General features: G+C 35.0%; 1 protein-coding gene across 1 annotated transcript in view; it reads right to left on the bottom strand.

Annotated features, from left to right (window-relative positions):
• Window positions 1–11693: 11693 nt before the first annotated feature.
• Window positions 11694–16491, bottom strand: part of LOC107061966 (two-component response regulator ARR14-like) — a 26752-nt gene continuing 21954 nt past the window's right edge. The window contains exon 5 of the mRNA XM_015312044.1: window positions 11694–11840. Coding sequence (XP_015167530.1) covers window positions 11694–11840 — 147 coding nt within the window. The remainder of the gene's footprint in view (window positions 11841–16491) is intronic.

The following is a 16491-nucleotide window of genomic DNA, read 5'->3' as shown; positions in this document are numbered from 1 at the left end:
GGAAATTTTGGATTTTGATACGGTTGCTCTAAAATTCGGGTTAGACCCATTCCCCACTCAATTTGACCCCCTGAATAAGAATATGAAGTCGAATTTCCGAAATCATGCACGGATTTTGAGATATATGGAAATTACAATTCTAGGTGTTTCCGAAGCACATTTTCGGGCATTTTTGGGGTCGTTTCAGTGATGGATAAATTGGTATCTATTGTAATGACCTGATTCAGTCATTAGGGAAAAGCCAATGGGGAAAGAATTGGGGTCAGAAAAATATTTGGTAGTAACTTGAAATTTCCTAACCTAGTCCAGATTTTGACGAAATCAGAGTCAGTAAGGTCTAGGGAAATATGGTAAAGAATGAAAGATCTAATTATGAATTTGATTACATGAGTGGATAGCTTAGACGTTAAGGAACCCGTACGACTTTACGAAATTGAATTCGGGCGACTAGAACTCCCAAAATTGATATTCACGTGAACATGTATTTTTTGAGTTTCATGGGATGAAGGTGTGTTGTGAAATGGGGGTTTGGAACTCTTAATTTATCTCTCTGCTTCCATGCAAGTCACTAGGGCGGGATTATTCCCACCAGAGCGAGGCCGCTGTGGCGGGATGAGGTCCACCGTAGCGGACCAGTCGCAAATTAAGTCGGTATTAAAACCCAAAAAAGTTATTATTATGCACTTTTCCACTTTGAGAGCTAAGGAACGATTCCATGTGTTTTCTTGAAGGATTTCCACAACTTTTGGTGCAAAAGGTAAGGATTTTACTCCCGAGTCTATTTTTCGACCCGTAGAACCTAGTTTCGTGGGTAATTATCAATGACAGAGGGTTTTAATCTGAGATTTATTGTGGAAAAACACCCTAACTTGGGTATGGGGATCAAGGTTTTGGCCTAGGGTTGATGATTTCGATTACAATCCGGGTGATTAGGCCTCATTTATTGATCATTGTGTTAATTGTTGTTTTTAGATCACAAACAAGCGGAAAGAATCTGGAAAGGGAGGATTCATGTGCCTTAGGGGGATTCAAGCTCGGTTTTGAGGTAGGTTATGGTTGTGATTTCATGTTTGTGTGATATATGTGAGTAATTGTTTCATTGTATTGCTTGTATGTATGTGAATGTTGCATTATTGATCACACCTAATATAAATGAGTATGAACGAATAACTATATGCCATGAATTACCTCTTGATTGTATGATTCGAGAATGTACATTGTGATTGTGGTATGTTGAATGGAGCGGGTGTCACGTTCTGACACACTAAATGGGATCGGATGCCACGTAGCAGCATAAACTTTGGATCGAGTTTCACGATCCGACACACTAACTAGGATCGAATGTCACGTACCGACATCTGATAAAATTGGAACATGTTTCACGATCCGACACACTAACTTGGAAGGGGTGCCACGATCTGGTAGACTAACAGTTTGGGTATGGGTTCAATGAGAGGACCATTGAACTGGGTTCCGTGAGAGGACCATTGACTTGCCATATGTACTTGTTATTGAGAATTTGAAATTGTGCGTTGCTTGTAAATGATAATTGATATTGTATATTTTCAGTGTATGCATGTTTATGATGTTGTAATGACTTATATATGTTTCATTTAATGGGATAGCCGCATGATCCTACCAGTACACTATGGTTGTGTACTGATACTACACTTGCTTGTTCTATGTTTAGTACATGGCATCTTCAAGCGGCTACCGATAGACCTCGTTTAGAAGATCAGTGATCAATCGAATTCAAGGGTGAGCCAGTTCTTCCAGGTTGCCCTGAGTTCTCCTTTTGTTTAAGTCCACTCTTTTCGGACTCAAACTATTTGTTTAAGGTGTTTGTTTAGTTTCGGGGTTGTACCCCTTGTTTTTAGACTTGTCGTTAGTAGAATTTTGGTACAATGACTTTTAGGTTCTAGGGGTTGTTCTTCCGCATTAGTTTGGCTAGTTTATTTAGGTCTTTGAAGTTTATGGGGACTCAGTATTAATTATATAGTTATTTAAACCTGCTTCTGTAGCTTTAAATGCCTAGTATTTTGGTTAAGACTTCTTAGTTGGATTGCAGTAATGGTTCTCCCACCGGAGGGTTAGTGTGGGTGCCACTCACGGAGGTCTGGGTCGTGACAACAAGTCTGCGCAAAAATATGGTGAGATTGAAAATAAACGTAGTTAAGTTCCACCAGCAACGAAAAGTAGGTTTGTTTGGACAGATTCCCTTCATGAAATTTTTTTGGAAGCCATTACATCACTTGGCATAAAGATTAAGTTTTTCCCAACATATATTGTGTAAAATATGAGATCATTCAAAGATTATCTACATGTATATTGCGTAAAATATTTAATTTTATTTATGAGTTTTTTTCTACTGGAGCTTATCTAAAGAAAATTATTGAACCGATGGATATTCGTGAATTGACTGGCAGACATGTCCCATATCATTTGAAAGTTTACTACTTTTAACTCAATATATGCTTAATCTATAGAACAAATTTTATCTATATAAAAATAAATGTTATTTTGTAGATGAAAATAGAAACAAATAATCCTAGTTGAATGTTCAATCTTCTAATACGGTTCATATTTCTGCTTTTTTATTCGTTCTTATTATTTTTCTATTATTATTTAAGTTTAAAAGGTTTGTTATTTTTCTAAATGATACATTTGATTGCACAAACTTACACATTGTAGGAAAATAAAAATGAGAAGAAAACAATTCTTAGTTTCATTGTTGGTATCAATCAATATCAAAAAATTATTTTTTCATGAATTGATCATACACTAGGTCAATAAAATTTTAATTATATCGTCTCAGTTTCAATTTCAAGAATATTTTACATACATATATTTTATTACATCATGTTCTAAAAACGCAATTAACATATTTAAGCGAATTAAGAAAATTCAAACACAATGTAATTTTTTTCTTTACTTTCTGTTATTTTTGTCCAGTTCTCCTTCCTCTGATTAGTGGAGATGGTTGAATATTAGGAAAGAGTTCGCAAAATATTTAAATAATTAATTTTAATTATTTATTTGCTTAATTATTTTTTTGAAACATAAGGTCAATTTTAGTTTATGCATGTAAGGTTAAAGTTGAGTTTAAAAATTATTCAATTATGAAAATTAAAATTACTCCATCACATGCAAATAAATAGAGAAATAATTGTCAGCAAAATACTTACAATATTTTATGTCTTATTTTGTTATGAACCAAGAAGATTATGGATGTTTTTTCTGCAAATGAATGTTCATTCTTCTTTAATGATTTCCTGAATCAAGAACTTAAGGTAATTGCTCATATAAAATTTTTTGTTTGATCATAGAGTATTATGCTTTGAAATTGAAATTTTTCAGAAATTGAACGCAGTAATTAAGTTTGTATATAATATAATTTTTTTCTAGACTTTTTATTCTTTTTAAGAATTTTCTCTCTCTTGTTGATGAGTGAAGATGATGATATATTTTGATGTGAGAAGATTAAATTTAGTTGATTAATCTTTAGTAAAAAAATTCTTATATTTTTGAAGAACAAAAATATAGAGGTTTATTAGATTAAAGCTTAAATATGCCTGAAATAAAGATAGTTCAATAATAAAAATCAAATTATAACATAACATGTGAATACATATTGTAAAAATATTGTAAGTTAATTAATTGGTAAAGATGGTTATACATTTTATGGTGAAGGTATTCTCACCTGATTTGGCTAATCAATTTTTAATTGAATTGTTTCTTACATTTTTTTACAACACAAATAACCAATTTTAGTTATATGAAATATTAAATTCGTACTGTATAAGATAATCCATTAACAAAACTCAAAAATATATCATAACATGTGAATACATAATGAAAATAGAGTAAATTTATTTAAAATTTATCGTGTCTTATTTCACTGTGTAACAAAAAAATTACAGAGGGGTAACAAAACAGGAAATATCGTTCCTTCTCCATTATATCCCCCAAAATTTAGAACTTGAAGTAGTTTTTCATGTCTTTATTTTGTCATAGAAAATTATATTTTAAAAATATAACTTACAGTGTTGGGTAAATAACAAAAAATTGTATATAGTATTATTTTTCTCACAAAATTATTGTTTATTTTACCCACTTTACATTCACATGTTAATTAGTGGTGATGATTGTATAGTTTAAGGTGAAAGGATTGCAACTAATTTCAATTTTTTTTTTTTTTTTTTACATTTATGTAGAATATGAATGATAAACTTTTGTTATATGAAAAATTGAAGAAGTGTTAAAAAAAATCTGATATTGACGATCCAATTATATCATAACTTACGAATAATTAGTGTAAAAATAGTTATTATTAAATTTGTTTATAACTTTTGATGTCTTATATCTCTTTGTAGCAAAACAATTGTGAAAGTATTACTGCAAAGGAGATGACATATCATAGTCGCAATGTTCTTTCACATTTGAAACCTAAGGTAGGTTTTCTTATACCTATGTCCAGTCTTGAAATATTATGTTATGAAAATTTAATTTATAAAGTTGAGCAAATTGCGAAAGTTTGTACACAGTTTTATTTATCTCTTTACAATCTGTTTTTTATCCACTTTTTCTTTCTCAATTAATTAGTGGAGATGATTGTATGTATTGAGGAGAAATTGTTTTCAAATAATTATGTTGGTTAGTATTAAATCTAATTGTTTCTTTCTTTTTTTTCAAAGAACAATTTTTTGATATATAAAAAGGCTAAATTTGTGTTGTAAAAGATAATTCAATGATAAAATAAAAATCATATCATAACTTGTGAATACATCATAACATTAATTATTAGTAAATATATTTATATGTTTTGGTTTCATTCTTAACATGTAGCAAGAAAATTGAGGTATTATTATAATTGTGTAACGACCGGGTTCCGTCGTTATATAAAAGCCAACGGGGAAAATTTTTGGGTCGAAATTTTTTCCGTAGTAACTTGGAATTTCCCAATCTTGTACAGATTTGGATGAAATCGGAGTCATTAAGGTGTAGAGAAATCTGGTAACGATCGGGTGAATTAATTATAATTTTGATTACATGAGTAGTTATATAAGTCGTTAAGGAATTCGTACGACTTTACGGAATTGAATTCGGGCGAGTAGAACTCCCGGAATCGATCTTAGCGTAAACGATATTTTCTGAGTGTCGTTGGTTGAAGTCGTGTTGTGAAATGGGGGTCTTGGAATTATTAAAATAGCTCACTGGTTCCGTGCAAGCCCTTGGGGCGGGATTTCTGCCGCCAGGGCGGGGTCACTATAGCGGGGTAGTTGCCGCTGTGGTGGACCAAACGCGACTTAAAGTCGTAAATAAACCCCAAAACGTCTTTATTCTGTACTTTTCGGTTTTTAGATCTAAAGAATGAACCAGGCGATTCTTGACAGTTTTCCACCATTCTTGAGGCTAAAGGTAAGGTTTTCACTCCCCAAATCCATTTTTCGATCCGTAGAACGTAATCTAATGGGTGATTATCGATGGGGGAAGGGTTTTGATTTAGAAACTATGGTGAAAAAATCCCTAGTTTGGATACTTGGGATCATGGGTTTAATCTAGGGTTCATAGAATTGTTAGTAATTCGGGTAATTGGTGATTGTTTATTGATTCCCGTATTAAATTGATTGTTTGTAGACCAAGAACAAGAGGAATGAATCCGGAAAGGGAATGATCAAGTTTCTTGGAATTTCAAGCTTGTTTCGAGGTAGGTGATGGTTGTGATTCTATGATTGTGTGATGTATGTTTGTTCTTGGTTCATTATGAATGTTACATTATTGATCACACTTGTGGTAAATGAGATAGATGAATGATGAATGCCATGAAATCATGACCTAAATGTATGATCTTAAGAATATACTTGTGATTGTGATTGTGACTTGTTGAATGGATCGAGTGTTGCGTTTTGGCACACTAACTTGGATTGGTTGCCACGTTCCGGCATAATTATGGGATCGGTTGCCACCTTCCGGCATAAACATTGGATCGGGTATCACGTTCCCGTATGCTAACTGTTTGGGTTTGGGTTCCATAAGAGGACCAATGATTTGCTATAATTGTGTATATTGAGAAATGTGAAATTGTACCTTGTTCGTAGATGTTGATAATATTGTATATGTTCGATATATGCTGCGATTATATTGTTGTAATGACTTACTTATGTTGCACTTAGTGGGATAGCCGCGTGATCCTACCAGTACACTGTGGTTGTGTACTGATACTGCACTTGCTCTTTCTTTGTTGAGTACAAAGCATCTTCAGGCGGCTATTAACAGACCTCATCTAGAAGATCAATGATCGCTTCAAATTCAAGGGTGAGCCAGTTTTTCCGAGCTTCCATGAGTTCTCTTTCCATCTATGTACACATTCCGGACTTAGACTTGTTCTAGTTAGTATTAATTCATTAGTTTAGGGTTGTATCCCTTCTTGTTTAGACTTGTTGAACTTTAGATGTTTTGGTACATTGACTTTCAGGATCTAGATGTATCTTTCGCAATGTTAGTTTATTATTGTTAGACTTTTGTTAGAGTTTATGGGAACTCTATTTCTTGCCTTAATTTTTAGATTATTTGCTTGGTTTGGATGGTAGTAATGGTTCTCCCACTAGAGAGTTAGTGTGGGTGCCAATCACTATGGTCTGGATCATGAAAAATGGAAACATCGTTCCATCAATAATTTGCTCCCTTAAATTTTAAACTTGAGATAGTTTTTCATATACCTATTTTTTATCATGGTGTATTATACTTTGAAAATAAAATTGATAGAGTTAAAGAAAATTAAGATAATTTATACACACTATTATTGTCTCTTCATTATCTGTTTATTATATCCACTTTCCCTCCCTCAGTTAATTACTCTGGATGATTGTATATGTTGAGGGAAAAAGATTGCTAAATAATGATGTTGGATAATATTTATTTTTGTTATTTCTTACATATTTGTAGAATACAAATGATCGACTTTAGATCTATAAAAGGTTAAATTGTGTTTTAGAAGATATTTCAATAGTGAAACTCAAAACTATATAGCGATTTGTGAATACATTGTGAAAATAATTGTCACTAAATACACTTACAATTTTTGGTGCCTTATTTCATTGACTAGCATGAAAGTTATGGAGGTGTTACTCCATAGGAAAGAGCATTCTAGTTTCCTTATGATCCCCCATATTCAGAATTTGAGGTAGTTTATCATATATCTATATATTTTCATGAGCATTATACTATGATAGAGTAATTTACAAAATTCAACGAAATAAGAAAATTTATATACACAGTCATTTTTTCTTCATTGTCTATTTTTTTTAAAAATTTCTTTTTGCTTGTTAATCGTTGGCGAGATGGTTGTATATATTAAGGTGAAAGAATTTTCAAATAACTTACTTGTTAATTTTAATTAACTTGTTTTCACACTTTTGTAGAATACTACTGATTGATATTTTTATATGAAATGTTAAATGTCACGCCCTGAGCCTACACCCTGGATATGGTTGGCACTCGAGAACCATTGCTCACCCCAAGCGAACCCTTGGCCTGGCTAACTACTCAGCGGAAGACTTAAAGCATAAATACAAAGATTCAATGCAACTTTACTCAACTGATCATAGCGAAAATGGCAACTCAAGTCAGTCATATGAAATAACGATGTAAAGACAAATGAACTACTAACCGTCTATGAAGCCTCTAAACTACGAGGGATGTCGGGACAAGACCCCCGATCATCCTAACATTTGAAAACTACTAAAGCAATAAATAGGGAATCCTCTAGAAAGCAAGGAGGCTCACCAACAAACTCTGAGATGCTCAGCTGGATCAACGAAGCTCTAGATACTGATCCCGGTTATTTGCATCTGCATCATAATAAGATGCATGTCAACTGACATCAGTACATTGAATGTATGAGCATGCGAGGGGAAAACTAAACAGGACATAAGCTTGAAATGAATCTAGAAAGAACACTTACCTTGGCTTTACTCAACTCATGAATAATCAACTCAAATGCAAAATAAAACAAGAGTAAAGGTGCAGTTTATATAAAGCATTTAGACAATGATAACAATTCAATTTACTCATATAATAAATTATTATAATTCTATGGGAGTTTCTTTAACTAACAACCATCACCATGAGCTAATGTGATGATACATCATCTCACCCAGGTTGCCAAAACTGTCTTATAATTTGCCAATCTATAGAACGCCTCAACTAAGTGGATCAACTAGTCCATTCTAAAAAGCACTAAGGAGTGATCTAAAAAGTATGATCCTTTCTACCCACGATGGCTACATGATTTATGATCATTTCTACCCCATATTGGTGCTCAATACTACTCCCAAAATATAGTCAGCTCCTATGTTTCAAAACAAAATACTTTCTGTGATTTTAGGTAATTACTCAAAACTTAGCTTAAAAGTTCTCTTGGAAATCGGGGTTTCCTCTCTTGTTTAAATGTGAAAACATTTTAACTTTTGGGAATACTTAGTTCCCGTATAATCTTTTGAGGAAATGAACCTAACTCTTTACTCTTTAATCAACTTGAAACTCAAGTATTAAAACAAAGTTAAAACGTTTCTGAAAGACTTTTGGGAAACTCTATGAACTTTTATTGACTTGACTCTTATCTTCCCTTGAATTGAATTATGGATTCAAGGATCATGATCTCATGTTATGGATGATTTCATGTTGTTTATACGTACCTTAGAGTGTAGAAATAAAACTTAGGTACGTTGCTAGGGAACTCGTACGAAAAGAAGTGGCAAAGGGTGGAAGACCTGATGTCCCTGGCGCTCTGAGTGACGTGGGGCACCAGAGCTGAAACTTTAGACACTGGCTTGGGGCGTTCTGGCTGGCGCGGCACCCCAGAGGCCAAACTTCTACTCCTGAGGTGGGGCGCTCTGAGTGGCGCAGCGCAGCGCCCCACCCCTTTTCCCAGATTTTTGACATTTTCCCTTGCTTGTTTTTCAGCTCTAAACCCTTTAGATGAAGTTGGTTCTTTACCTACACAATTAGATTCGAATACATTATCAATATATGCAAGAATCTACTCAAAACAACATCTGATTCCATGAATCAAACTCAAGAAACATCTCAACAACATCAACAACAAGAAACCTCAAGAACTTAACAAATTTCATCAAGAACTCATAATCTTTTCTTTCAAGTACACAATTAAGCTTAATTTAATCATGATTGGCGTGTGGGTGAACGAACCCAATGCTATATGATCTCACATACTTCGTAGGGATCACCCCTTAATGAAATCAACAAGCCTAGCTTCAAGAACTTGATGATTCCTTGCTTCTTCTCCTCTTCTTTTCTCTTCTCCCAAAACCCTAACTCTATGTTGTAAAGTGTAAACTGAACCAAATCAGTTTAGACCCCATCTTAATTACCAAAAAAATGAAATTAAATAATTGGGTAGGGAAAAGACCATAATACCCTTCAAAAATCTGGTTTTGACTTTCCTTATCTAGACAACCCAACTTAAAATTGGCTTATCTCCCTCATACGAACTCGAAATCGCGCAAACTCGGCGGCGTTAGAAAGATAATTCAAAGTTATTTTCTACGTATCTTGTAGAACACCTAAATCATCTTGAGCTAGTATTTATGGTTATTTGAAGTTGACCCAAAACTCATACTTAACATAACTTGGTCAAACTTTTCAAATTTGATTATTTCCAAAAATAAGGCTTCTTTCTAATTCTAGTTCTTTCCAAAAGCGAGGTGTTACAATATATCCTCCTTGGGAACATTCATCCTCGAATGAGATTACTCTTAGTAAGTTAAGGGTGTAACATCGGATATTCATATATCCTAATGAGTGCACGCATTAGCTTAAGCCTGTATCTGTCATTTGTTCGAGAGAAAAATGATAGTTAGGAAAAAGCTGAACTAATCTAACTAAATGAAGTTAAAGTTCGAGTTCAAGAGAAAAGAATCTTAACACCATTGTAGGAAAGGGTAAATCGTGTAACACTCTGGGACCGAGAGGACTTGAGTAAAGATTATCTAAGTTAGACTGAGAAGTATTAGATATAGTTAACTAGCATATAGTTTGTAGACGTAAGTTGCCTGAAACTCAATTATGTAAGAAACTTAGATGCAACGTTATGGGGAACACAATCCTAGTTTCAGTTAATTATAGAAACAACTTCGAAACTGATATTTTGTTACTTGTTGAATTAGACTTTAGTTGCAATTTTGGTTATTAAAGCGTTAACGCTAAACCCAATTTTACATTCCGCAATTATTTATTAAGGAAATAATAACAACATTTGGGTAAAACGCGACAGTGAAATCATTTATGTAAAGAAATTCTCTGTGGGATCGACCTCAACTCACATTAAGTTCTATAAATTGACTTCGACTGTTTATATCTCTTAATTGAGGTGTAAGTTTGGACGTATCAAGTTTTGGTGCCGCTGCAAGGAAATTTCATTTCAGAAGTGTTTTACTAGCTTTTATTCTTAGTGTAGTTAGATTTCCTAATTTTACATCTTATTCTTTGTCTGTGTCTCTTTTAGGTGAGTTATATTGTGTATGACAAATACCAGAAGTAAGGGAGCCCTATTAGTCCCATACGACCCAAAACTCAGGAAGACAATTCGAAAAATGGTGAACGCACAAGAACTTGAGGTACAAAGACTAAGATTTGGATTGGAAGTTGAAACCGTCGCAAGACCAGTTCAGCTGAATACTATGAACAATCAACATAGGGCAGTGGACGAGAACATAGCAGTGAATGGAATCATTCCTCCCCACCGCAAACCAATAGCTCCAAGGGGTAGAGTACAACATACAATCATAAGATGTATGAGGAGGATGACTTAGATTTGGATGGAGCTGGAGCCATTGGAGCGATAGTATTACCTGCACTACCTCCTAGTGTTAAGTTCACAATCACCAGCACTATTATTCAGCTGCTGAATTTGAAAGGTATGTTCAGAGGTGCAGTAGGTGATGATGCTAACCAGCATTTGATTAACTTTGTAGCGATTTGAAAATCGCAAGAGATTCCTGGAGTAAGACAAACAGCGATCAGGTTGAGGTTGTTTCCTTTGTCTCTTACTGGAGAGGAAACCAACTGGTTGAATGAGATGCCAGTTGAGATGCTCTGAAATTCTACGAATTTTGACTATTATACTCACCTTTGTTATTTGGTGCAAGTGCACTAGCATAGGATGGAGCAGGTCCTTTTGGCTTATGTTGAAAGGAAAAACGATTCACATTGCTCCTTTGCTGTCCGGAATCATTCCCTCTCTTAGCCTTCTTGTTTCTGAATTCCTCTCTATCTCTCAGCTTATCTTCCTAAACCTGCTGCACATAAACCATAAGTCTTGCTATATCCATGTCCGATATCAACAGAGCTGCCTTTCCCTCCTTACTTGACAGATGAGACAACCCAGCAACAAATAGACTCATTCTGCCCCTTATATCCACAACCATCTCCGGAGCATATCGTGAAAGTTAGGTGAACTTCAAACTATACTCACGAACACTTAGCAAATCCTGCTTAAGGGTAAGGAACTCCCTTACCTTAGCTTATCTCAGTTCACGAGGAAAGGAACTCCCCAAGAAAGATTCCTCAAACATAGCCCAACTCAAAACTGGTGAACCCTCAGCTCTACCCTTCTTCCACTGGTCAAACCAAGTCCTAACTACACTCTTTAGTTGATATGCAGCTAGTTCCACTCACTCAGAATCAGCAACGTGCATAACCTCAAACACCTTCTGCAATTCCTCAACAAAATTTCCCGGATCATCAGTAGTGCTTGAACCAGTGAAGGTTGGAGGATTCATCATCAATAACTCACGAATCCTCGAAGTATTAGCCTCTTCCTATCGATCCCCTCTTTGTTGCCCAAATTGATTGGTCACATCTTGACTTAGCATTCGAATTACTTCCCAAAATTAAGCATTGGTGACCTCTCCTTGGGGTTGCACTTCTAGTGCATTAGGTACCTCTTGTTCTTGTGGATCAACATTCCTTCTATTCCTTCTAGCAGGACGACCTCAGACAACTCTTCATGGAGGCATGATCAACTGAAAGACACACACAAGCATGAGTTATAAAGAGACTTTATAGAGATGAACTCTATCACACGAAATAAGTATGAAAAAAGTGAAGGAATTTCCTAAATTTTGCAGCTTCCTAATTATAGATGTGGCGCGCTTCAAACCGATAACTAGTACTCTACAGAAATGGCTTCATACACTCCCTAGGACTCTTGAACTTTGTGCTCTAATACCAATTTTGTCACGCCCCGAGCCTACACCCTGGACGTGGCTAGCACTAGAGAACCATTGTTGGCCCCAAGCGAACCCTTGGCCTGGTTAACTACTCAGCAGAAGACATAAAGCATAAATACAAAGATTCAATGCAACTTTACTCAACCGATTAAGAGATAGCTTAGAACGTTTAAAGATAAAACATTCAACTTAGCCACAATGGCAACTCAAGTGTTAACATATGAAATAACGATGTGAAGACAAATGAACTACTAACTGTCTATGAAGCCTCTAAACTACGAGAGATGTCAGGACAAGACCCTCGATCATCCTAACATTCTAAAACTACCAAATCAATAAATAGGGAATCATCCGGAAAGAAAGGAGGCTCACCAACTGACTTTGAGATGCTCAACTAGATCAACGAGGTGCTAGATGCTGATCCTGGTTACCTATATCTGCATCATAATAAGTTGTAGGCCAACTGGCATCAATACCTTGAATGTACGAGCATGTGAGGGGAAAACTAAACATGACATAAGCTTGAATTGAATCTGGAAAGAACACTTACCTTGGCTTTACTCAACTCATGAATACTCAACTAAAATGCAAAATAAAACAACATTAAAGGTGCAGTTTGTATAGATCATTTAGACAATGATAACAATTCAATTTACTCATATAATAAAGTATTATAATTTTGTGGAGTTTCTCTAACTGACAACCATCACTAAGAGCTAATGTGATGATATAACGTCTCACCCACGCTTCCAGAACTGTCGTATAACTTGCTAAGATATAGAACACCTCAACTAAGTGTATCCACTAGTTTAAGTTGAAAAGCACTAAGGAATCATCTAAAAAGTATGATCCTTTCTACCCACAATGGCTACGTAGTTTATGGAGAGATTGAGTTATTATGAACTCGTCCATATATAGTTGCTCAATACTACTCCCAAAATATACTCAGCTTATATGTTTTAAAACAAAACTGTTTCTGTGATTTGAGGTAATTACTCAAAACTTAGCTTAAAAGCTCTCTTGGAAATCAATGTTTCCTCTCTTGTTTAAATATGAAAACATTTTACTCTTGGGAATACTTAGTTCCTGTATAATCTTTTGAAGAAATGAACTTAACTCTTACTCTTACTCAAGTCTTTAAAACAAGTTTAAAACGTTTGCAAAAGACTTTTGAAAAGACTCTAAGAACTCTCTAGACTTGGCTCTTAACTTTCCTTGAATTTGAATTTATGGATTCAAGGTTATGATTAGTGTTGACGGATGATTTCTAAATGTTTAGAAGTCATTCAGAGTAGTTAGAATCGATAGGAAGTGTTAGTACACTTTAGAAGGATTCAGATGGGCTAAACGACAAAGAACGGGTTGGGCTAGGCGACCATGGCGCACTGCTTGTGCGGGGAATCAGCCTCTATGTTCAGAGACCCATTTCTGGCGCACTGCTGGTGCATCAGTGGAGCGTCGCGCCAGCATTTCCCCTGGCTAACCTGAGGAACTTTTCAACTCTTTTCTGACCTTAATTTGATTCTTTTTCTCAATTTCCCTTTATATTCATATACCTACTACATGTACACAAGAATCTAACTCAAAGCACCTCTAAAAATCGACACGATTATCTCAAGAACTCCTCAATCTCAGCCAAATTCAAGAACGAAAGCAAATTCAAGAAACACATCAAGAACATCAAACTTTAAATCTTTCTAGGACGAATTCACGCTGAAATAAACATGTTTAGTGCATGGGTGAACGAACCCAGCACTATGTGAACTTACATACCTCTTAGGATTGAATCCTTGGTGAAATCCGCAATCACTTCCTCAATAAATCGACGAATCTTGACCTTTCTCTTCTTTTCTCCTCTTGAGTTCTTTTCTATAAAACCCTAGCATATAATTTTAGTGTGTAAACTGAACCAATTCAGTTTAGACCCCAAAGTAATGACCAAAAACGAATTAAGCTAATTGGGTAATGAAAAGACCAAAATACCCTTCTAAAATCCGGTTTTGACTTTCCTTATCCAGACAGCCCGACTTCAAACGAACATATCTCCCTCATACAAACTCAAAAATGAGAAAAATCATCGGCGTTGGAAAGATAATTCAAAGACCTTTCATATGGTATCTTGTATCCGACGTAACTCATTTGTGCTAGGAGTTATGGTCATTTAAAGTTGACCAAAACTTATACTTAACATAACTTGACAAATTTCAGATTTTTATTCTTTTCCAAAAATGGTTCTTTATAATTTTAGATCTTTTAAATAACGGGGTGCTACAGAGTTTATTACTAAAATGTTACTTGAATTTTTTACATGAAACAACTGTACTACTTATTGTTACCATTTCTTGAAGGGAGTATCATTTCAAGATATTTTTTTATTATATTAATTGTATGCTTACTGTCTTATCCCCATTAAAAATGGTTGAGGTTAAGCATTATTACTCATTGAACTAGTGTTTCACTCCCCAATATATTTTACAAAAAAATACAAGTAATGTTGGTAAATATTTTATTAACTAGAACTTACAAGTTGGAAATTCTTGATGAGCCCCACACTTGTTCGTGTGGGCATCAAGCTTATTTATTTGTTATGGACCTTTCTTTGAACTCTAAGATTCACTACATATTCAATTACTTTATTTGACTCATTAATAATATTTTATTATTATAGATGTATGGCTCGAATCAGACTTTTTTCGTATTTGGAGATGAATTTAGTAGTATTACCTTGTGTATAGATTGTTGATGAATGTCACACCCCAACCCTAGGTGAGCCGGAAAAGTACCATATGTACACATGTTTTACAAGTGACCTATGATGAGAAAGTAAACTACTATGCAGGCAGATTTACTGATGAGAAGCTTCATATACAACACATGTTGACTAGTTGAACCGATACTTGTGACAAGTGAAACTATGAATACAGATGATAGTTTTACAATGTCTACAAAGCATCTACTGGAATCCATGATGGTACCACTATGAAAATAGGTATAGTAAAGACTCGGCAAAGCCCCGAATCAACCTAGAGCTCACCAACAACCGTTGAGCATCATGTGTTTCTATTGGGGAGATCTACTAGTTGAGTACATGTACCTGCAGCATGAAATGCAACATCCCCAATAAGGGACGTCAGTACGAAAGAATGTACTGAATATGTAAGGCATGATACACCCGAATGTAAAATGAGAGCTCAAGTGAAACCAAATACCAATAGATAAGGAGTAGAGACCACCCCTGCTTATACTTGTAGAATCGTGTATGTTACATTATTTTCTTTACTTTTTTGTGCATTATAATGATTATAAGACATATGATACTATTGACCAGCTAATCAACGGTAGAAGAGGATGACCCATGCTAGGCATTTTAACCCCTGGGATGTTGTCCTCATAATTCCACAAATTGGGATTGGCCCATGCTAGGATGTATCCCCTAAGCTGCAACCCTTCAATACCAATTGGGATCGGCCTATGCTAGGCTTTCGCCCCTGAGCTGCCACCCTTCTATTCCAATTGGGACCGACCCATGCTAGGCATTTTCCCCTGGGCTGCCACCCATAATTATACAGATTGCGTCACATAGATTCTTTAATCTTTGAGATTGTTGTTTTGATGTTCATAACTCCTTTGAGATTGTACTTTTGGTGATCATAACTCTTTTGAGATTGATGTTTTTGTGGTCATAATCATTGTTGAGATTCGGAACTATGAACCACTAGTAGAAGACATATGAATATGGACTTACGATATTAACAAGAACATGTGAATCAAATGTGACACCAACGTAATACTTAGGAGCTTATATGACTCAGTAAGCATTTTGACATCTATAATTGAAGCACATATCAAGTGAAGACCTGTAACATTCGGCCAAGAGATTCAAACTCTATATGGTAGCCAAATACTCACTAACTAATATCCAATACAAGGTATACATGAAAGTGGAACCAAGGGAAAACGTGGCCGCATTCAACTTAAGTACGGATACATATTCTAAGTAAGTACATATAAAATGTAAAATAGAACAACTAGGTATCTTGTGAGGTAACATTATAGTCTAACACAATGGGAGTAATAATCAATAAAGGGAACATATGAACATGTGAGAAGATGACATATATATAGACAATTGAAGTAAGTTGGCATGATATTGGTAGATTGTATACCCAACATACAAGTATATGTACCATGTGTAATCTAGGATCATTTTGATTTATACAAGGGAAATATGCACCAAGGA

The sequence above is a fragment of the Solanum tuberosum genome, unplaced genomic scaffold (genome assembly GCF_000226075.1).
Source record: "Solanum tuberosum cultivar DM 1-3 516 R44 unplaced genomic scaffold, SolTub_3.0 scf00182, whole genome shotgun sequence".
Lineage (NCBI taxonomy): Eukaryota > Viridiplantae > Streptophyta > Magnoliopsida > Solanales > Solanaceae > Solanum > Solanum tuberosum.
This window is presented reverse-complemented; position numbering and strand designations above follow the sequence as displayed.